Here is a 23,282-nt window from a genome sequence, read left to right as displayed (position 1 = left end):
CTGATGGGCTGGGCACGGTGGCTCACACCAACACTTTGGGAGGCCAAGGTGGGCGGATCACTGAAGGTCAGGAGTTCAAGACCAGCCTGACCAACATGGCAAAACCCCATCTCTACCAAAAATACAAAAATTAGCCGGGCATCATGGCGCATGCCTATATTCCCAGCTACTCAGGAGGCTGGTGCAGGAGAATCACTTGAACCCAGGAGGTAGAGGTTGCCGTGAGCCAAGATAGCACCACTGCCCTCCAGCCTGGGCAACAAAGTAAGACCCTGTCTCAAAAGAAAAAGTAAGCTGGTAAGAGAGAAGTATTGTGCCCTATGCTGAGCCATAGGCTTTCTGGTCTCATTCCACCCAGCAGAAAGCTTATACCTGGAATAAAATGACATAAGTACCTGCCTCATCGGGTTAAGGATTAAATGATTGATTAATGCATGAAAAAATATGAGAATAATGCCTGGCACATTCAATAAATGCTTAAAAACAAAACCCAAGACCCTGTCACCCTGATTTTGGGCACTCTAGTTTTAGTATGTTTTATTTTATTTATTTATTTGAGACGGAGTTTCGCTCTTGTTGCCCAGGCTGGAGTACAAAAGGCACGATCTTGGCTCACTGCAACCTCCGTCTCCCGGGTTGAAGCAATTCTCCTGAGTAGCTAGGATTACAGGCGCATACCACCACCCCTGGCTAATTTTTGTATTTTTAGTAGAGATGGGGTTTCATCATATTGGGCAGGCGGGTCTCAAACTCCTAACCTCAGATGATCCGCCCACCTCGGCCTCTCAAAGTGCTGGGATTACAGGGGCCAGCCACCACGCCCGGCCTTGGACTAGATCTTACTTTTAACCTTTATTCTCAAAGCCTCTTCACCTGTTCTCATGATTTAGAAGTGTAAGCATCTGGCCGGGCGCGCTGGCTCACACCTGTAATCCCAACACTTTGGGAGGCTGAGGCGGGCAGATCACCTGAGGTCGGGAGTTGGAGACCAGCCTGACCAACATGGAGAAATCCCGTCTCTACTAAAAATACAAAATTAGCTGGGTGTGGTAGCGCATTCCTGTAATCCCAACTACTCGTGAGGCTGAGGCACGAGAACCTGGGAGGCAGAGGTTGCAGTGAGCCGAGATCCCACCATTGCGCTTCAGCCTGGGCAATGAGCAAAACTCTGTCTCAAAAAAGAAGTGTAAGCATTCTTTTCCCTATTATGAAAGTGGGAAGAAATAGTCAACCAGGGTTGATATGCCCAAGAGCATGCCTTGAATATATCAGCTACCCCAAATCCCCTTTTTTGACTATTTGAGTGCCCAAAGAAGATAAGAAATCAGAAGTTTATTTACTGCTTTGTAAGTTAACATTCAAGGAGGCCGGGCGCGATGGCTCAAGCCTGTAATCCCAGCACTTTGGGAGGCCGAGACGGGCGGATCACGAGGTCAGGAGATCGAGACCATCCTGGCTAACACGGTGAAACCCCGTCTCTACTAAAAAATACAAAAACTAGCCGGGCGAGGTGGCGGCCGCCTGTAGTCCCAACTACTCGGGAGACTGAGGCAGGAGAATGGCGTGAACCCGGGAGGCAGAGCTTGCAGTGAGCTGAGATCCGGCCATTGCACTCCAGCCTGGGCAGCAGAGCGAGACTCCGTCTCAAAAAAAAAAAAAAAAAAAAAAAAAAAAACCATTCAAGGAGATAGGAGGAAAGAACACTTTTCTACAAACTGGATATATGTAGAATGCTATAAGCTTAGCTGAAACACTTATGCCATCTATGGAATGAGGACCTACCTCCTCTGTGAAGATCAATGAGAGGAAGTGTGTGAAGCCCTATATGAGTATAAGGTAAATGGAGAGGCCAGGCACAGTGGCTCATACCTGTTATCCCAGCACTTTGGGAGGCCGAGGCGGGTGGATCTCTTGAGCCCAGGAATTTGAGACCAGTCTGTGCAACATGGCAAAATCCCATCTCTACAAAAAATACAAAAAATTAGCTGGGCATGGTGGCGCTTTCCTGTAGTTCCAGCTATGCAGGAGGATCGATTGAGTCTAGCAGGAGGTTGAGGCTGCAGTGAGCTGTGATCACGCTACTGCATTCTAGCCTGGGCGACAGAGTGAGACCTGTCTCAAAAATATATATAGATGTTTAAAAAAAAAAAAAGGTAAGTGGAAATGGATAGAGATACTTTTGTTAGTTTCCCGTTTTCCTTCTTCTCCAGGAGTCCCGACCTCTACATGTTGTGCTGGGAAATGAAGCCTGTGATTTGGACTCTGTGGTGTCTGCTCTCGCCCTGGCTTTTTACCTAGCAAAGGTGGGTAAAACAAAGTAGTACCTAGAATCTGAGTCCCTTAGAATGAAAAGATCTGGATTCAAGACCCAGCTCTGCCACTTACCAGCATTTAGCATTGGGTAAATTTAAATCCCTTAAGTTTGCTGAGTCTCATGCCACCATCTATAAAATCTAAAATGATATTTTGCAGTGTTGCTGTGAGAAAAAAAGTGAGTAAATGTATTTTGGGGGATTTGTAAACCATAAAGCGATATTCAAACAGTTTATTACTGAGTTCCTTATAGGTATCAGTGATCTAGTGTGTATTCCTCTGCCCAGGTTAGTTCTTGAGGACTATTCCCTCTCTGCAGCATTGCATCTAGAACTAGGTCTTTACCATGAGTTACCTTGTTGACCTTCATGTTATCGCTAAGGAGGGAGGGCAAAAGTCATCCTTTCATTTTTATAGACTGGGTACTTGTGGCTTTGAGAAAGGTGGTAACTTACCTAAGTCTGTCTCTTTTGGTCCCAATAGTCTTGTTACTTTTTCCTGTCATTGTAAAACATTGTGATGCCTTCTTTTCACTTTCCTATCTAGACAACTGAGGCCGAGGAAGTCTTTGTGCCAGTTTTAAATATAAAACGTTCTGAGCTACCTCTGCGAGGTGACATTGTCTTCTTTCTTCAGAAGGTTCATATTCCAGAGAGTATCTTAATTTTTCGGGATGAGATTGACCTCCATGCATTACACCAGGCTGGCCAACTCACCCTCATCCTTGTCGACCATCATATCTTACCCAAGTAAGCACAAGGAAATTAAATTGCTACCTATCATGTACCATGCTGGGCTCTGATGAGTGAGATATAAAGAGAGGAAGAAAGAGTTTTTGCTGGCTGGGTGCGGTGGCTCATGCCTGTAATCCCAACACTTTGGGAGGCCGAGGTGGGTGGATCACCTGAGGTCAGGAGTTGGAGACCAGCCTGGCCAACATGGCAAAACCCCATCTCTACTAAAAATACAATTAGCTGGGCATGGTGGTTGCAGTGAGCCAAGATTGTGCCACTGCACTCCAGCCTGGGCGACAGAGCGAGACTGCATCTCAAAAAAAAAGTTTTTGCTTTCAGGGATCTCACAGGCTAATCATAATTGATAGGTCATATTAGATATAGAAAAACAACACAAAATATTGTCAGTTCTGTAGTTATATGTTTGTCTATGGCATAAAGACATACCTTGTAATAAAAAGAAATAGAACATGTGGAGTTCAAACTAAAGGATAACTCAAAAATCATTTAAATCTGCCTTTGGTATCATTATTTAAGATTTTGTGTGCTGGGTGCGATGGCTCACACCTGTAATCCCAGCACTTTGGGAGGCCAAGGCAACCAGATCCATTAAGCTCCAGGAGTTCAAGACCAGCCTGAGCAACATGGCAAAAGCGTGTCTTTACAAAAAAATTTTAAAAATTAGGCGGTGCATGCCTATGGTCCCAGCTACTCGGGAGGCTACTCAAGAGGTTGAGGTGGGAGAATCACTTGAGCCCAGGATGTCGAACCTGCAGTGAGCCAAGATCACACCACTCCACTCCAGCCTGGGAGACAGAGAGAGACCCTGTCTCCAAAAAAAAAAGATTCTGAAACAGATTTATTGTAATAGAAACCTTTGAAACATGTTTGCAATTTTCTTTTTTTCTTTTTTTTACTTATTATTTGTTTTTGTACTTACTAAAATTTTTTAGAGGACAGGGTTTTGCTATTTTGCCCAGGCGGCTCTTAAATTCCTAGGCTCACGCTATCTTCCTGCCTCTGCCTCCCTAAGTGCTGGATTATAGGTGTGAGCCACCACACCTGGCCTGCAACTCTATTTTTAATTTTAATTTTAATTAATTAATTTTTTTGAGATGGAGTCTCGCTCTGTCACCCAGGCTGAAGTGCAGTGATGTGATCTTGGCTCACTGCAACCTCTGCCTCCCGGGTTCAAGCTATTCTCCCTGCCTCAGCCTCCGAAGTAGCTGGGATTACAGGTGCGTGCCACCATGCCCAGCTAATTTTTGTATTTTTTACTAGAGATGGGGTTTTGCGCTGTTGGCCAGGCTGGCCTGGAACTCCTGACCTCAGATGATCCGCCCGCTTTGGCCTCCCAAAGTGGCGGGATTACAGGTGTGAGCCACAATGCCTGGCCTATTTTTAATTTTTTAAAAGTGGCCTGGTATGTTGGCTCACGCCTGTAATCCCAGCACTTAGGGAGACCTGTCTGACCAATATAGCGAGACCCTGTTCTCTAAAAAAAAAAAATGAATAAAAAAATCCATAAACATAGTGTGACCTTGTCTCTACTAAAAATAAAAAAATTTGCCAGGTGCAATAGTGCATGCCTATAGTCCCAGCTACTTAGGAGGCAGAGGTGGTAGGATTACTTGAGCCCAGGAATCAAGGCTGCAGTAAGCTATGATCACATCACTGTACTCCAGCCTGAGTGACAGGGCAAGACTTTGTCTCCAAAAGAAATTTTTTTAAGTTATCAAAAGGGCCAGGTGTGGTGGCTCACACCTGTAAACGCAGCACTTTGGGAGGATGAAGTAGGAGGGTTGCTTGAGCCCAGGAGTTCAAGACCAACTTGGGCAAGATGGTGAGATCCTATCTCTACAAAAAAATTAAAATAAAAATAAAAAGCACACAAAAAGTTAGCAAAAGTTTTTCTACATAAACTCATGATTTTAGAATAATGTATTATTAGAATATATAAATATCTCAGGCGAGGCATGGTGGCTCACGCCTGTAATCGCAGCACTTTGGAAGGCTGAGGCGGGTGGATCACGAGGTCAGGAGATCAAGACCATCTGGCTAACATGGTGAAACCCCGTCTCTACTAAAAAATACAAAAAATTAGCCAGGCGTGGTGGTGGGCGCCCATAGTCCCAAATACTCCGGAGGCTAAGGCAGGAAAATGGCGTGAATACGGGAGGCGGAGCTTGCAGTGAGCTGAGATCGTGCCACTGCACTCCAGCCTGGGCGACAGAGTGAGACGTGAGACTCCGTCTTTAAAAAAAAATAGCTGGTCTTGGTGGCTCGTGCCTGTAGTCCCAGCTGCTCGGGAGGCTGAGGCAGGAGAATCGCTTGAACCTGGGAGGCGGAGGTTGCAGTGAGCCAAGATCGCACCACTGCACTCCAGCCTGAGCGACAGAGCAATGTTCTGTCTCAAAAAAAAAAAAAAAAAATTAGCCAGGCCGGCCGTGGTGGCTCACACCTGTAATCCCAGCACTTTGGGAGCCTGAGGCGGGCAGAATCATCTGAGGTCAGGAGTTCAAGACCAGCCTGACCAACATTGAAAAACCCCCGTCTGTACTAAAAATTCAAAATTAGCCGGACGTGGTGGCGCGTGCCTGTAGCCCCAGCTACTCAGGGGGCTGAGGCAGGAGAATTGCTTGAACCCGGAAGCCAGAGGTTGCAGTGAGCCAAGATCATGCCATTGCACTCCAGCCTGTGCAACAAGAATGAAACTCCATCTCAAAAAAATTTTTTTTTAAATTCTATAAAAATGTCTATTTAACAAATGTACACATTTATAATAATTCCATCCCTAATTTACTACTGGAAAAAAACGACCAAAAAAGCAACACAAGTATGTGACTTTCCTAAGTCTGTTTGGCTCCTGCTAATATTCTTTTCTTGAGCACATTGTGGTTATAGCAGGATACTGACAGAAGGCAGCCTGAGAGAGCATTATCCATCTATGGATTCATTCAGTAATAAACTTTCCTTTTTTTTCTTTTTTTTTCGAGACGGAGTTTTGCTGTTGCCTAGACTGGAGAGCAGCGGCACCATCTCGGCTCACTGCAACCTCCGCCTCCTGGGTTCAAGCAATTCTCCTGCCTCAGCCTCCAAGTAGCTGGGATTACAGGCATGTGCCACCATGCCCGGCTAATTTTGTATTTTTAGGAGAGAAGGGGGTTTCACCATGTTGGTCAGACTGGTCTTGAACTCCTGACCTCAGGTGATCCATCCACCCTAGGACTCCCAAAGTGCTGGGATTACAGGCGTGAGCCACTGTGCCACCACTTTTTTTTTTTTTTTTTAAGAGATGGTGGGTCTCTCGCTCTGTCTCATAGGCTGGAGTGCAGCGGCATCATCATAACCTTGAGCTCCAAGGTTCAAGGAATCCTCCTGCCTCAGCCTCCTGTGTAAAAGCATCATTCCTGGCTTTTTTTTTTTTTTTTGAACCTGAGTTTTGTTCTTGTTGCCCAGGCTGGAGTGCAGTGGCGCCATCTCAGCCACTGCAGTGAGCCTCCCAGATTCAAGTGATTCTCCTGCCTCAACCTCCCAAGTAGCTGGGATTACAAGCATGTGCCACCACGTCCAGCTAATTTTTTGTATTTTTAGTAGAGACAGGGTTTCACCGTGTTGGCAAGGCTGGTCTCGAACTCCTGGCCACAAGTGATCCGCCTGCCTCAGCCTTCCAAAGTGCTGGGATTACAGGCGTGAGCCACCATGCCTGGCCTGGCCAATTTTTTTTTTTTTTTTTAAGAGACGTAGTCTCGCTCTGTCGCCCAGGCTGGAGTGCAGTGACACAGTCTTGGCTCACTGCAAGTTCCACCTCCCGGGTTCACACCATTCTCCTGCCTCAGCCTCCTGAGTAGCTAGGACTACAGGCGCTCCCGCCACCATACCTGGCTAATTTTTGTATTTTTAGTAGAGATGGGGTTTCACCATGTTAGCCAGGATGGTCTCCATCTCCTGACCTCGTGATCCACCCGCATCAGCCTCCCAAAGTGCTGGGATTACAGGCGTGAGCCACCGCACCTGGCCTTTATTTTTTATTTTTATACACACACACACACACACACACACACACATATATTTTATGGAAAAATTCACAAATGTGCGTGTCATCGTTGCTCAAGGACCATGCTAATCTTCTCTATATCGTTCCAGTTTTAGCACATGTGCTGCTGAAGTGAGCACTGATCTCAGTCTTGAAAGAGGACTAGGTGTTTGCTTGGTGAATTGGGAGGGAGGAGGGAAGGTGGTTAGGAAAGGCATTCCAGGCAGAGGGAGTAATTAATAGAATTAAATGCAGGCAGGTGTGAAATAGCATGGTGAGCTAGGGGAAATGGAATTTGTTTTGCACAGCTGGAGCATAAAATTTGAGGGAGAAGTAGGACATGGAAAAAGATGAGACAGAGGGGCAGGCAGGAGGCAGATTATGGAGACCTCATAGGCCCTTCTAAGGAGATTGGATTTTATTTTAGGCAGTGGGGAACTATTTTAAATTATATTCTGTGTCCTAAAAGAATCAGATTTTCTTTTTTCAAATGGTCTTTCAGGCCACTTTGTGAAGGACAGCCCGGGAGGGCTCTTGGTTAGAAGCCGGTGATTGGTTAAGAGACTATTGGAATAGTCCAGACGAGAGATGTTGAGGGCCTAGAATGGGCAGTAATAGAGAGTCAGAAACTAGGGCATGGATAGGAATTAAGATAGAATTAACAGGACCTGGTGACCCACATGGAATCTAAGTATTGAGTGGGTTATAAAAATAGGAGAGATTTGCCGGGCACGGTGGCTCATGACTGTAATCCCAGCACTTTGGGAGGCTGAGGTGGGCGGATCACAAGGTCAGGAGTTCGAGACCAGCCTGGCCAATATGGTGAAACACCGTCTCTACTAAAAATACAAAAATTAGCCGGGCCTGGTGGTGGGCGCCTGTACTCCCGGCTACTTGGGAGGCCAAGGCAGGAGAATTGCTTGAACCTGGGAGGCGGAGGTTGCAATGAGCCGAGATCTCACCACTGCACTCCAGCCTGGGTGACAGAGCAAGACTCTGTCTCAAAAAAAAAAAAAAAAAAGGAGAGATTTAGATGTCGGGTATCAAGGGTGTCAAGGGTGAAGGGTTGGAAAGGCAAAGCTAAAGGACAGCAAATGTGGGGGTAAGATATTTGCAGCAGATGCTTCACAGAATTTGCTTATACACTATTTAAAGATGACGCCAATTATAACATTGAAAAAAAGAATTGCCGGGCGCCGTGGCTCATGCCTGTAATCCCAGCACTTTGGGAGGCCAAGGCGGGCAGATCACGAGGTCAGGAGTTTGAGACCAGCCTGACCAACACGGTGAAACCCCATCTCTACTAAAAATACAAAAAAAAAAAAAAAAAATTAGCCAGGCTTGGTGGCGTGCGCCTGTAATCCCGGTTACCCAGGAGGCTGAGGCAGGAGAATCACTTGAACCCGGGCAGCGGAGGTTGCAGAAGCCAAGATCGTGCCACTGCACTCCAGCCTGGGCAACAGAGTGAGACTCCATCTCAACAAAAAATAAAAAGAATTGAGAGGAGTGAGGCAGAGGTAAAAATGACCAAAGGTCAGTTTTAAATGCTTGCCTGGCAGATCACATGAGGTCAGGAGTTTGAGACCAGCCTTGCCAACATGATGAAACCCCGTCTCTACTCAAAATACAAAAAAATTAGCTGGGCGTGTTGGCAGGCGCCTGTAATCCCAGCTACTCAGGAGGCTGAGGCAAGAGAATCGCTTGAACCCGAGATGCAGAGGTTGCAGTGAGCCAAGAATGCACCATTGCACTCTAGCATGGGCAACAAGAGTGAAACTGTCTCAAAAAAATAAATAAATAAGCTTGCCTAAGACATCTGCATTTTCCTTGATGGGTGGCATAGAGGTTGGCTAGAAGCAGCTGGAGTGTCCCTACCTACCTATCTTTCTTTCTCTTTTCCCATACCCTCCCCTCCACAGAAGTGACACAGCCCTAGAGGAGGCAGTAGCAGAGGTGCTAGACCATCGACCCATCGAGCAGAAACACTGCCCTCCCTGCCATGTTTCAGTTGAGCTGGTGGGGTCCTGCGCTACCCTGGTGACTGAGAGAATCCTGCAGGGGGCACCAGAGATCTTGGACAGGCAAACTGCAGCCCTTCTGCATGGTAAGGGTGGCTTTTGGATTGGGACCCGAGTAGTTCTATTCCTATCCCTGAGAAGGGAGGGTGGAAAAGTCTAGACACTTCCAGCCTAACCATATGCTCTCAGACCCATTCAGCTCATACCAAAAGATAGGATTCTTTCGGCGGACAATTAAGTATCTGTTTAAAGGCCTGTGGGATACTTGTTGGAGAAAGTAGAAAGGAAGTACAGGGCAACAGACCAAGAAGCTTCCTGTTGGCATCATTTTATGATAGAAGGAGGACTAGCCAAAAAAGCAGGAAACAGATTCCAATACCAGTTCCTCCAGGAAAGAGAGGGGTGACCTTGAACAGGTCTCTTAACCTTTCTTGTTCTCGTTTTTCCACTTGTGAAAAAAAGAGAGAGAGTGAGTTGGACTAGACTGTCTTTTCAACTTAGAAGATTCTTTGCTGGGATTTGGCCTACTAGAGAGGTGTATCTCTGTCTGACTAGGCTGTAAAATCTCCAAGGATTGAGATGCTCAGGCTTTCTTTCTACCTTTTTCCCATTTCCCTTCCTACACCTTAGTTTGGATTTGGGAGGTCTGAGGACACAGTCCATCCCAGTTTCTCATTTTGCTTTTAGAGATTTTGCTATACAAATCTCCTTGTATTGTGTCCATTTGGTGTGAAGGTTATATATGTTCTGGTGGTCATGTGTGGAGGGTCACAGGATTCAAGTTCCACCATCTCCCTTCTCCACAGGAACCATCATCCTGGACTGTGTCAACATGGACCTTAAAATTGGAAAGGCAACCCCAAAGGACAGCAAATATGTGGAGAAACTAGAAGCCCTTTTCCCAGACCTACCCAAGAGAAATGATATATTTGATTCCCTACAAAAGGCAAAGTTTGATGTATCAGGTATGAAATGTTAGCTGACTTTTCTACCTCCCAGATGAGAAAACAGAAAGGCAAGCCTTGTTTATTATATATATATATATATATATATATTTTTTTTTTTTTTTTTGAGACAGAGTCTCGCTCTGCCGCCCAGGCTGGAGTGCAGTGGCGTGATCTTGGCTCACTGCAAGCTCCGCCTCCCGGGCTCACGCCATTCTCCTGCCTCAGCCTCCCGAGTAGCTGGGACTACAGGCGCCCGCCACCTCGCCCGGCTAGTTTTTTTGTATTTTTTTAGTAGAGACGGGGTTTCACTGTGTCAGCCAGGATGGTCTCGATCTCCTGACCTCGTGATCCGCCCGTCTCGGCCTCCCAAAGTGCTGGGATTACAGGCTTGAGCCACCGCGCCCGGCCTATTTTTATTTTTTTTTGAGATGGAGTCTCACTCTGTCGCCCAGGCTGGAGTATAGTGGCGCGATCTTGGCTCACTGCAAGCTCCACCTCCCAGGTTCAAGCGATTCTCCTGCCTCAGCCTCCTGAGTAGCTGGGATTACAGGCGCCCACCACCACACCCAGCTAATTTTTGTATTTTTAGTAGAGATCGGATTTCACCATGTTGACCAGGCTGGTCTCGAACTCTTGAGTTCAGATGATCTGCCCGCCTGGGCCTCCCAAAGTGCTGGGATTACAGGAATGAGCCACCATGCCTGGCCAATTATTTAAATTTTATGCCAGAAAGAAATGAAGTAGCATATTAGCCTAAGCATGAACTAATCAATCATTTACTGGATTGTTCTATCCTGGCTCTTGGTTAGGATGAGGAGGAAGGTATTAAGAGCCTCACAAGGGCTGGGCGCAGTGGCTCACGCCTGCAATTCCAGCACTTTGGGAGGCCGAGGTGGGCAGATCACTTGAGGTCAGGAGTTCAAGACCAGCCTGGCTAACATGGTGAAACACTGTTTCTACTAAAAATACGAAAAATTAGCCAGGCATGATGGTGTGTGCCTGTAATCCCATCTACTTGGGAGGCTGAGGCAGGAAAATCGCTTGAACCCGGGAAGCGAAGGTTGCAGTGAGCCGAGATCGTGCCATTGCACTCCAGCTTGGGCAACAAGAGCAAAACTCCGTCTCAAGAAAAACAAAAAGAGCCTCATAGGTTCTAGTCTATTCAGAGAATATAGGACATATATATAAAATATGCTGAGGGTATACTAAATTATCAGAGTGAAATCTATAGCATTGGTTAGGGAGGCTAAAGAAATATTTTGTGAGTATACAAAAGACGAAGAGAACCAAAAAAAAAAACCCATATTCTTCTACTTATCTACCACCTGTTGACATGAAAAGGAAAAATGAAAGAAAGAACTCGTATATAAACAGTATAGGAAGAGGGAAAATACAAAGTAAAAGCCTCTGTGCTGGGTTTTATTCTTCTCTCCAAAGTTCCTTGCTGTAAAGGTACCTATTGTCACCAATTATTTAAGATGGCTTTTGATTATGTGATTACATTTTCTGTTTTTCTTTTATTTTTTGAGATGGAGTCCAGGTTCAAGTGATTCTCCTGCCTCACCCTCCTGAGTAGCTGGGATTACAGGCGCCCGCCACTACACCCAGCTAATTCTTTGTATTTTTAGTACAGACAGAGTTTCACCATGTTGGCCAGGCTGGTCCCGAACTCCCGATCTCAGGTGATCTGCCCACCTCAGCCTGCCAAATTGCTGGGATTACAGGCCTGAGCCACTGCACCCAGCTATGATTACATTTTCAATTGTCTCCCCCATTCATTGCCCCAAAGAGAGGCTATTTTTCCTTTCTTGACCCATCTGGCTGCCCTTGCCTTCTTGGTCTTGGGAACCTGACCTCCCCTGTTTGACCCCTAGTCTCACATCTGCTTTCTAGGACTGACCACTGAGCAGATGCTGAGAAAGGACCAGAAGACTATCTATAGACAAGGCGTCAAGGTGGCCATTAGTGCAGTATATATGGATTTGGAGGTAAGAGTAAGTTGTGACTGTGGGTGGGGAGAGAAAGCCTTTAGCTATGCATGTTATGCATGTGGCCTTGCACCTCATTCCTGGCTCACCTCCAAAACGTATTTTGTGTCTATCTTCTTGTCTCCACCTCCACTATGACCACCAGAGTCCAGCATCTCTCACTGCACCACTGTACTAGCCTCAGTGCTGGTTTCCCTGCCTCCGCTTTTGCAGCCCTACAAACCATTCTCCCCAAAGCAGCCAGAGTGGTCTTTTTAAAAAATTTTTTTTTTTTGAGAGTCATGCTTTGTTGCTCAGGCTAGAGTGCAGTGGTACCATCATGGCTCACTGCAGCCTCAACCTTCCAGGCTCAAGCAGTCCTCTCACCTTAGCCTCCCGAGTAGCTGGGTCCACAGGTGCACACCACCACACCTAGCTAGTGTGTGTGTGTGTGTGTGTGTGTGTGTGTGTGTGTGTATGTGTAGACAGGGTCTCACTATGTTGCCCAGGCTGGTCTCAAACTCCAGGCCTCAAGCAGTTCTCCCACCTTGGCCTCCGAAGTTCTGGGATTACAGGCGTGAGCCACCGTGCCCGGCCTCATTGTACTTTTAATAAAATCTAAAGGACTTACCATGGTTTACAGGGCCATGCTTGATCTGGCCATTGTCTTTTTCCCTGGCCTCATTTCATTCCGGCTCCACTCCTGCGCTACAGTACTACAGGCACACTGGTTTCTTTTCTGTTCCTCGGAACCATTAAGCTCATTCCCAGATGAGCTTTTCTCTTTGTAGAGATGGCTCTTCTTAACATTCAGATGTCTCAGCTCAGATGTCTGTTGTTTTGGGAGGTTTTTCCTGACCACCCTAACTGAAGTACTATCTCCTATGCTCAAAAACCCTGTAGCAGTTATGTTTGTTTGTTTTGAGCCTTACTCTGTTGCCCAGGCTGGAGTGGAGTGGCGAAATCTCAGCTCACTGCAGCCTCTGCCTCCCGGGTTCAAGTAATTCTCTTGCCTCAGCCTCTCTAGTAGCTGGGATTACTGGTGCGTGCCAGCATGCCCAGCTAATTTTTTGTTTTGTTTTCGTTTTTTCTTTTTTGAGAAGGAGTTTCGCTCTTGTCCCCCAGGCTGCAGTGCAATGGTGCTATCTCGGCTCACTGCAACTTCTGCCTCCCTGGTTCAAGTGATTCTCCTGCCTCAGCCTCCTGAGTAGCTGGGATTACAGGCACACATCCCCATGCCCAGTTAATTTTTGTGTTTTTACTAGACACAGGGTTTCACCATGTTGGCTAGGCTGGTCTCAAACTCCTGACCTCGAGTGATCCACCTGCCTCGGCCTCCCAAAGTACTGGGATTATAGGTGTGAGCCACTGCGCCCGGCCATTTTTGTATTTTTAATAGAGACAGGGGTTTCACCATGTTGGCCAGGCTGGTCTTGAACTCCTGACCTCAAGTGATCTGCCCGCTTTGGCCTCTCAAAGTGCTGAGATTACAGGCCTGAGCCACCACACCCGGCCTGTTTGTTTTTCAAAGCACTTAACATACTAAAAGGATCTTGTTTCCTGGTTTGCCTGTTAATTGTCTATATTCCTCTGCTAGTTTATCAACTCTACCAGGACCCTGTTTCTTTTTTGTCTGTTGTAGCTCTAGGACCTTTAACAGTGTCTGACACATAGCGGATGCTCAGTAAACTTTGTTGAATGTATCAATGAATATAACTTTAATAATAGTGTTCAATTAAATGCTGTATATGGAAACCAAAAATAATAATAATGGTGTCTGAATACCTGGTTCCATGTCATAGTGGTTTAAATCATTCATCTGGCTGGGCGTGGTGGTTCACGCCTGTAAATCCCAGCACTTGGAAGGCAGAGGCAGGTGGATCACTTGAAGTCAGAAATTCAAGACCAGCCTGGCCAACATGGGGAAACCCTGTCCCTGCTAAAAATACAAAAAAAAAAAAAAATTAATTGGATACAGTGGTGGGCACCTATAGTCCCAGCTACTCAGGATGCCGAGGCACAATAATCGCTTGAACCCAGGAGGCAGAGACTGCAGGGAGCCAAGGTCGCTCCGCTGCACTCCAGCCTGGGTGACAGAGCGAGACTCTATCTCAAAAAAAATAATAAATAGGCCGGGCGCGGTGGCTCAAGCCTGTAATCCCAGCACTTTGGGAGGCCGAGACGGGCGGATCACGAGGTCCGGAGATTGAGACCATCCTGGCTAACACGGTGAAACACCGTCTCTACTAAAAAATACAAAAAACTAGCCGGGCGAGGTGGCGGGCGTCTGTAGTCCCAGCTACTCGGGAGGCTGAGGCAGGAGAATGGCGTAAACCCGGGAGGCGGAGCTTGCAGTGAGCTGAGATCCGGCCACTGCACTCCAGCCTGGGCGACAGAGCGAGACTCCGCCTCAAAAAATAAATAAATAAAATAAATAAAATAAATAAATAAATAAAATAATTCATCTGATCTGAATACATACTTTACACAGCTTTCTTTTTTTTTTTTTTTTTTTTGAGGCGGAGTCTTCACTCTGTCGCCCAGGCTGGAGTGCAGTGGCACCATCTCGGCTCACTGCAAGCTCCGCCTCCCGGGTTCGCGCCATTCTCCTACACAGGTTTCTACTAAGTACTGTGTAAAAATACTAAATAAATAAAACACGATAGCATGGTCTCTTCTCTCATGGTTCGTAACCTAGTTCGAGAAACAAACAAAAACATAAAAGGCTTGCCTAGTACCTTAATCAAATACAAACTGACATATTAGAAATGCCAAAGATTGGCCGGGTGCAGTGGCTCATGCCTGTAATCCCAGCATTTTGGGAGGCCGAGGCAGGTGGATCACCTGAGGTCAGGAGTTCGAGACTAGCCTGGTCAACATGGTGAAACCCCGTCTCTACTAAAAGTACAAAAATTAGCCAGGCATGGTAGTGGGCACCTGTAATCCCAGCTACTTGGAAGGCTGAGGCAGGAAAATCGCTTGGACCCAGTAGGTGGAGGTTGCAGTAAGCCAAGATCACACCACTGCACTCCAGCCTGGGCGACAGAATGAGACATCTCAAAAAAGAAACAAAGAAAAAAGAAAGGAAGAAATGCCAAGGCTTAAAAACAAACAAACAAACAAAAAACAAGAAATGACAAGGATAGAGAAAAGCAGTTTTCACATGTCTGCTCTTATTTGTATACCCCATTATTCTGTTTTAGAATAAAAATACCCACAAGGCGGGCTGGGTGCGGTGGCTCACATCTGTAATCCCAGCACTTTGGGAGGCCAAGGCAGGCAGATCCCCTGAGGTCGGGAGTTTGAGATCAGCCTGACCAACATGGAGAAACCCTGTCTCTACTAATAAAAAATTAGCCAGGCATGATGGCACATGCCTGTCATCCCAGCTACTCGAGAGGCTGAGGCAGGAGAATCACTTGAACCCGGGAGGAGGAGGTTTCAGTGAGCCAAGATCGCGCCATTGCATTCCAGCCTGGGCAACAAGAGCAAAATTCCGTCTCAAAAAAAAAAAAAAAAATACCCACAAGGCAAAGACTTTCCTTGTTTGATTGCAAGAACCGGAGAGCCTTGAACACGCTAGGCACATTACATACATTATCAGCATTTTTTTTGTTTTTGTTTGTTTGTTTGAGACAGAGTTTCGCTCTTGCTGCCCAGGCTGGAGTGCAATGGTGCGATCTGGAATCACTGCAACCTCCGCCTCTCGAATTCAAGCGATTCTCCTGCCTCAGCCTCCCAAGTAGCTGGGATTACATGCATGCGCCACCACGCACGGCTAATTTTGTATTTTTAGCAGAGATGGGATTTCTCCATGTTGGTCAGACTGGTCTCAAACTCCTGACCTCAGGTGATCCGCCCCCCTTGGCCTCCCAAAGTGCGGGGATTACGGGCATGAGTGACCGTGCCTAGCCCAAGGATGTTTTATTGATGATGATGAGAAAGTCCTTCATCCCTCTCCGTTTCTTCCCTTTCAGGCCTTTCTGGAGAGGTCTAACCTCCTTGCAGATCTCCATGCTTTCTGCCAGGCTCACAGCTACGATGTCCTGGTCGCCATGACTATCTTTTTCAACACTCACAATGAGCCAGTGCGGCAGTTGGCTATTTTCTGTCCCCATGTGGCACTCCGAACAACGGTGAGTCTGTGTCCCTTCTCCAACCTAAGAGCCTTACAGAGTCCACCTGTATGTACCTCTGTGCTCTACAGCTGTCCTATAAGGACCTCTCTTAGGTTCTTATATTAACATACTTACACGAGGTCCCTTGACCTGTTTCTGGACCTGTTTCCTCCCCTTTCTGCTTTTTCCCATTCTCTCTGTATATGAATATCCTTTTTTTTTCATTCTTTTTTTTTTTTTAGTGAACATCCTTAATCATAGCATTGTTGAGAAAAGGTGAATTCCAAAAAGAACTAAAGATTCAATTCATACTTTGAAAGAACTTGAAAGAAATCTAGTTAGAAGGAAATGTTACAAATCTGTAGTTAAAATTCCCTTCTTGAGCTAGGGACCGTGGCACATGCCTGTAGTCCCAGCAACTCGGGAGGCTGATGCGGAAGGATTGCTTGAGCTGGAAAGTTTGAGTCCAGCCTGGGCAAAGATAGCAAGACCTCATCTCTATTGGGGGAAAAAAAAACAAAACAAAACTCTATTCTTGGTTTAATCATTAATTCCTCACCCCTGGAATCACGCTGTTGCCTTGAAAATTAGAAATATGAGAGACCTTTTCTGCTACTTACTATGCAGGGATTAATTATTCTGTATCGTGCAAACTCTGTAATGAAGTGATCTAGATCCAGATTTGTTTTCTTTCCTGATCTTCCTTTTGGCTATCTTTCCTACTTCCTCTCCTTTCTGTTCCTCTGCTGGTTACTGATTAGCCTAGGGAAGAATTTAAAAGTGGACTTAAGGCTGGGCATGGTGGCTCATGCCTATAATCCCAGCACTTTGGGAGGCTGAGGCGAGCAGATCATGAGATCAAGAGATTGAGACCATCCTGGCCAACATGGTGAAACCTCATCTCTTCTAAAAAATACAAAATTAGCTGGGAGTGGTGGTACGTGCCTATAGTCCCAGCTACTCAGGAGGCCGAGGCAGGAGAATCTCTTGAACCTAGGAGGCAGAGGTTGCAGTGAGCCGAGATCACGCCACTGCACTCCATCCTGCCAACAGAGAGAGACTCTGTCTCAAAAAAAAAAAAAAAAAGGTGGGCTTAAGGCAATTCAGGGATTCTGAGGGTGGCCTAGGCTCTGTGAGGACTGCTAAAGACAGAATACAGCCAGATAATCCTTTGCTCTCATAGAAGGTATGTCTGCCCTTTCCCACCTCCCTTTGCCTTTGCCTTTGCCTTCTCCCCAGGAAGCAAATCTGATTTCATTCAGTGTAAGGTGGTTTGTCATTATGAAAAGAACTACAGTTTTGTTTGTTTGTTTTTTGAGTCAGAGTCTCACTCTGTTGCCCAGGCTTGAGTACAGTGGTGTGATCTTGGCTCACTGCAACTGCCACCTCCCAGGTTCAGGCAGTTCTCCCACCTCAGCCTGCAGCTGGGACTACAGGCGCCCGCTACCATGCCCGACTAATTTTTGTATTTTTAGTAGAGACGGGGTTTCACCATGTTAGCCAGGCTGGTCTGGAACTCCTGACCTCAAGTGATCCGCCCGCCTTGGCCTTCCAAAGTGCTGGAATTACAAGCGTGAGCCACTGCACCTGGCCAAGAACTGCAGTTTTTAAAGTCAGGTAGATGCGTTTTTCTGTTCTAGATTTGCCTCTTACTCTTTGAGCTAAGGCAAGTCTTACTCTTTGACTTCTGCATCTGGAAATGGCATAATAGTACCTACTGCTAATTCTACTATGATCATTAAACATAATATCATGTGTAAAGCACACTTCTGGAGCAGAGTAAGCACTTTGTAAATAGTGGCTCTTACTAATCCTTTCATGAAGAAAAGGGTGCTTTGGCCATTAGAAGTACCTCTTCCACATTCCTGAATCTTCTCCCCTCTGTGCTGCTCATTCGAAGCTGTGTGGATTTCTTTTTTTTTTTTTTTTTTTGAAACAGAGTCTCGCTGTGTCTCCCAGACTGGAGAACGGTGGTGCGATCTCGGCTCACTGCAAGCTCCGCCTCCCGGGTTCACGCCATTCTTCTGCCTCGGCCTCCCGAGTAGCTGGGACTACAGGCACCCGCCACCACGCCCTACTAATTTTTGGTAGTTTTAGTAGAGACAGGGTTTCACCGTGTTAGCCAGGATGGTCTCGATCTCCTGACCTCGTGATCTACCCGCCTCAGCCTCTGAAAGTGCTGGGATTACAGGCTTGAGCCACCGCGCCCGGCCAGCTGTGTGGATTTCTAATGACTCTACCATTGTCCAGGCTGCCCCTATGCTTAGAAACAGGAGTCCTTTTCTCTCTCTTTTTTTTTTTTTTTGAGATGTCTTGCTTTGTTGCCCAGGCTGGAGTGGTGCAATGGCATGATCTCAGCTTACTGCAACCTCTGCCTCCCTGGTTCAGGCAATCCTCCCAGCTTCCTAAGTAGCTGGGGCTCCAGGCACACCATCATGGCCAGCTAATTTTTTTTGTATTTTTTGTAGGGACAGAGTCTCGCTACATTGCTCAGGCTGGTCTCGAACTCCTGGACTCAAGTGATCCACCAGCCTCAGCTTCCCAAAGTTCTGGAACTGCAGGTGTGGGCCACTATGCCCAGCCAGGAGTCCTTTTCTCACAGTCTACTCTACCATCTCCTCTCTTTCTCCTGTGTTAGGGGTAGTATAATATATTGATTTAGAACACTGGCTTTGGTGACAGCTCTGGGCTTAGTGTCAGTTTCGCTTCATGCAAATTATGACCTTAGGCAAGTTACCTGATCATCTAATTCTCAGTATCCCTGCATGTAAGTGAGGGTAATAGTGATACCAATCTTATTTTGTTCAATTCATTCTTCCTCCATCCCTCTTCTGGCCTCTAGATAAATTCTAGTCCCATCCTAGTTCAAGTTCTTGAGCACATTTATACACTTGGAAACAACACTAGATTAGAAGCTGGGGTTCCTGGATTCTGGTTTAACTGCCATCATCTACATGATTTTACTCATAATCATCTTACTTAGCTTTAGTTACTTTAATAATAAAATGAAATATACAATCTAAACTGTTTCCTCTGTTTTTAAAGTACTGTGTATGGCTGGGTATGGTAGCTCATGCCTGTAATCCCAGCACTTTGGGAGGCTGAGCTGGGCAGATCACCTGAGCTCAGGAGTTCAAGACCAGCCTGGCCAATATGGTGAAACCACGTCTCTACTAAAAATACAAAAATTAGCTGGGCATGGTGGCAGGCACCTGTAATCCCAGCTACTCGGGAGGCAGAGGCAGGAGAATTGCTTGAACCTGGGAGGCGAAGGTTGCAGTGAACTAAGATTGTGCCACTGTACTCCAGCCTGGGTGACAGAGCAAGAATCCATCTCAAAAAAAAAAAATTAAAGCAAAATAAAATAAATAAAATACTGTGTATGAATCCCAGCACTTTGGGAGGCTGAAGCAGAAGGATTGTTTGAGACCAGGATTTGGAGACTAGCCTGGGCAACATAACAAGACCCCATCCCTGTTCTATTAAAAAAAAAAAAAAATATATATATATATATATATATTTTATTATATATATATTTTATCATATATATGATATATTTTATCATATATATATATATGATATATTTTATCATATATATATATATGATAAAATACTGTGGGTCGGGCGCGGTGGCTCACACCTGTAATCCTAGCACTTTGAGAGGCCTAGGTGAGAGCAGATCACCTGAGGTCAGAAGTTCGAGACCAGTCTGGGTAACATGGTGTAACCTCGTTTCCACTAAAAATATAAACATTAGCCAGGCTTGGTGACACATGCCTATAATCCCAGCTACTTAGGAGGCTAAGGCAGGCGATTCACTTGAACCAGGGAGGCAGAGGTTGTAGTGAGCCGAGATCGTACCACTGCACTCCAGCCTGGGTGACAGAGCAAGACTCCATCTCAAAAAAAAAAAAAAAATACTGTGTATATTAGTGTTCCTTCTGTTGCAAACAATAAAACCGAACCCTGGATAACTTACTTTTTTTTTGTCTTGCTTTATTGCCCAGACTGGAGTGCAATGGTGAGATCTCGGCTCACTGTAGCCTCCACCTCCCAGGTTCAAATGATTCTCCTGTCTCAGCCTTGCAAGTAGCTGGGATTACAGGTGTGCACCATCATGTCTGGCTAATTTTTGTATTTTTAGTAGAGACAGGGTTTTACCATGTTGACAAGGCTGGTCTTGAATTCCTGACCTCAGGTGATCCGCCCACCTTGGCCTCCCAAAGTGCTGGGATTACAGGCGGGAGCCATTGTGCCTGGCCTCAAGGATAACTTACTTTTATTTATTTATTTATTTTTTTGAGACGGAGTTTCACTCTTGTTGCCCAGGCTGGAGTGCAATGGCACCATCTTGGCTCACTGCAACCTCTGTCTCCTGGGTTCAAGCGATTCTCCTGCCTCAGCCTCCCAAGTAGCTGGGATTACAGGCATGCGCCACCACACCCAGCTAATTTTGTATTTTTAGTAGAGATGGGGTTTCTCCATGATGGTCAGGCTGGTCTCAAACTCCTGACCTCAGGTGATCCTCCCGCTTCGGCCTCCCAAAGTGCTGGGATTACAGGCATGAGCCACCACACCCTGCCGACTTACTTTTTGAAAGCTTCCTCTTCTATAGAGGAAGCCTCTCACTTAGAAGCCTCAGCACTTTGCTACAGCAAGTTGTGTATCATTTCCCTGTTATTGTCTTCTCTTTAGATCTGTGGAGTCCTGGAATGCTCCCACTCTCCACCCCTGAAGCTGACCCCTGCCTCAAGCACCCACCCTAACCTCCATGCCTATCTTCAAGGCAACACCCAGGTCTCTCGGAAGAAACTTCTGCCCCTGCTCCAGGAAGCCCTGTCAGTGTATTTTGACTCCATGAAGATCCCTTCAGGACAGCCTGAGACAGCGGATGTGTCCAGGGAGCAGGTGGACAAGGAATTGGACAGGGCAAGTAACTCCCTGATTTCTGGACTGAGTCAAGATGAGGAGGACCCTCCGCTGCCCCCCACGCCCATGAACAGCTTGGTGGATGAGTGCCCTCTAGATCAGGGGCTGCCTAAACTCTCCGCTGAGGCTGTCTTTGAGAAGTGCAGTCAGATCTCACTGTCACAGTCTACCACAGCCTCCCTGTCCAAGAAATGACTGTTGAGAAGGGAGGAGGTAGTGGGTGAGGCTACCTGACTCACTTCAAATGCATGTTTTGAGATGTTTGGAGATTCAGCAATTCTGTCTTCATTGCTCCAGGATCTGGTATACTGTTCTCATAAAACTGAGAGGAGAAAAAAAGTGAAAGCAGCTGCTTTAAGAATGGCTTTCCACCTTTTCCCCCTAATCTCTACCAATCAAATTTTTTTTTTTTTGAGACGGAGTCTTGCTCTGTCACCCAGGCTGGAGTGCAGTGGCCGGATCTCAGCTCACTGCAAGCTCCACCTCCCGGGTTTACGCCATTCTCCTGCCTCAGCCTCCCGAGTAGCTGGGACTACAGGCGCCCGCCACCTCGCCCGGCTATTTTTTTTGTATTTTTTAGTAGAGACGGGGTTTCACCGTGTTAGCCGGGATCGTCTCTCGATCTCCTGACCTCGTGATCCGCCCGTCTCGGCCTCCCAAAGTGCTGGGATTACAGGCTTGAGCCACCGCGCCCGGCCTCAAATTTTATTTAAATCTGCACCTCTGTCTATTTTATTTGCCAGGGGCGCGATGTGACACATCTGCAGTCCCAGCACAGTGGGACAAAGAGAATGTAGTCCCCAAAAGTGTCCTCAGCTTGGATCTTGAACAGAACCAATATCTGTCATGGAACTGAACTTTCATTGATGGTCTCCATGTATTCATTTATTCACTTATTCATTCAAGTATTTATTGAATACCTGCCTCAAGCTAGAGAGAAAAGAGAGTGCACTTTGGAAACTTATTCCAGTGTTCAGCCTACAGCAGATTGCTAGCTCAATGACTTTTCTTTTTGCCACCATTTAGGTGATGGCATTTGATTCAGAGATCGCTGAATTTCTATTCTGAGCTTACTGTGACTGTTTCAGATCTAGTTTGGGAGAAGATTAGAGGCCATTGTCTTCTGTCCTGATCAGGTGGCCTGGCTGTTTCTTTGAACCCTTCTGTCCCAGAGCCACCCAGAACCCTGATTCTTGAGAATCAAGAAACCACCTAGAAAGGCCTTAATGACCTCACAGGCACTCTTCCAAAAAGACAGCATAACTGGAATGAGAGGCCCGGGTCTGTCTCCTGCCTTAGCAGGCCTATCAATTTCTTGTCAGTCTCTTTTTCTCCTTGCTCATATTAAAAGGAAGCATGGAGTTCTAATGCTCCCATAGACTATGTATTTTGGCAAGACACTTCACTACTCCAGGTCTCACTTTCCCCATCTGTAAAACAGGGTTTGGACTAGGTGTTCCCTGGTATTCTGTGATTTGCCTCTTGCTGCCATTCTTTCTCTCCTCTGCTTCTCTGTATTTTTCTTCTGTTATCCCTGGGGGTGCTCAGGTTCACTCGATTGTCTGTATTTCTCTGTGGTTGTAGCAAGGACTCAGCCTCATGTAGCATGAATAGGGGTGTGGTTCATGACGTGTTGACCCAGCAGAGAGCTCCCTCTCACTGACTTGTTCTGCATGTGTAGAGTCTCCCCATTTTTTTTAACCCAACCCTTTCCCCTTTTTCCTACCCTACAGCTCTGTTCCATGTAAGCTGCCAACAGTTTCACTGAACAGTGGGGTATGTGATGGTTTTGGCATGACATCTTCAGTATGAGGGGGACAGTCTGACTTCACTTTGAGGGTGTGATGTCTGTAGCTATGTGGAAGGTAAAAATAGTGGTGTGATTATGAACCAAAGGAATTTATGTTTTGTAACTTGGGTACTTTATTTTGCATTTTGTTATAGTATTAAAAATACTTTTTTCCTGTTTGGGGGTCTTACCGTCTTTTTTTATAAGTGTATTCAGGCCTTTCTCTGATAATTGTTTCAGTCTCCTCAAAATTCATCTCCCTTCTTCCTACTGTACTTAATGTCTTCTTTCTGTTGACTCTTTTTGGGAATAAGGAGCAACAGGCTTTTGTCTCCCCTCATCCTCAGCCTCCCGTTCAACTTGTTTATTCTCCCAGAAACCTCCTTATAACATGCTTCCGTTTCCCCAGTTTTCCTTATGCTTGAAAAGTA

The 23,282-nt window shown here is 46.2% G+C and overlaps 1 protein-coding gene and 1 non-coding gene across 8 annotated transcripts in view; one reads left to right on the top strand and one right to left on the bottom strand.

Moving 5' to 3' along the window:
* The window catches only part of PRUNE1 (prune exopolyphosphatase 1), a 31,172-nt gene extending 8,142 nt beyond the window's left edge, over window positions 1-23,030 (top strand). The window contains exons 2-9 of one of the 7 annotated variants that reach the window (XM_077947986.1): window positions 2,211-2,303; window positions 2,950-3,062; window positions 9,003-9,187; window positions 9,908-10,066; window positions 11,942-12,036; window positions 15,993-16,151; window positions 20,829-21,062; window positions 22,796-23,030. In XM_077947986.1, coding sequence (XP_077804112.1) covers window positions 2,211-2,303; window positions 2,950-3,062; window positions 9,003-9,187; window positions 9,908-10,066; window positions 11,942-12,036; window positions 15,993-16,151; window positions 20,829-21,062; window positions 22,796-22,810 — 1,053 coding nt within the window. In that variant the 3' untranslated portion in view covers window positions 22,811-23,030. Of the gene's footprint in view, window positions 1-2,210; window positions 2,304-2,859; window positions 3,063-9,002; window positions 9,188-9,907; window positions 10,067-11,941; window positions 12,037-15,992; window positions 16,152-20,828 lie in introns of all 7 variants that reach the window. The other 6 variants (XM_015151860.3, XM_077947981.1, XM_015151853.3 and 3 more) reach the window with 6 other exon arrangements.
* LOC114674898 (U6 spliceosomal RNA) lies at window positions 7,117-7,223 on the bottom strand. Its single transcript, XR_003725993.1, has one exon. It is a non-coding gene; the product is annotated as a U6 spliceosomal RNA (small nuclear RNA).
* Window positions 23,031-23,282: the final 252 nt, after the last annotated feature.

Source organism: Macaca mulatta, chromosome 1 (genome assembly GCF_049350105.2).
Source record: "Macaca mulatta isolate MMU2019108-1 chromosome 1, T2T-MMU8v2.0, whole genome shotgun sequence".
In the NCBI taxonomy this organism is placed as follows: domain Eukaryota; kingdom Metazoa; phylum Chordata; class Mammalia; order Primates; family Cercopithecidae; genus Macaca; species Macaca mulatta.
The sequence above is the reverse complement of the archived record's forward strand: the minus strand, read 5'-3'. Positions and strand labels throughout refer to the sequence as shown.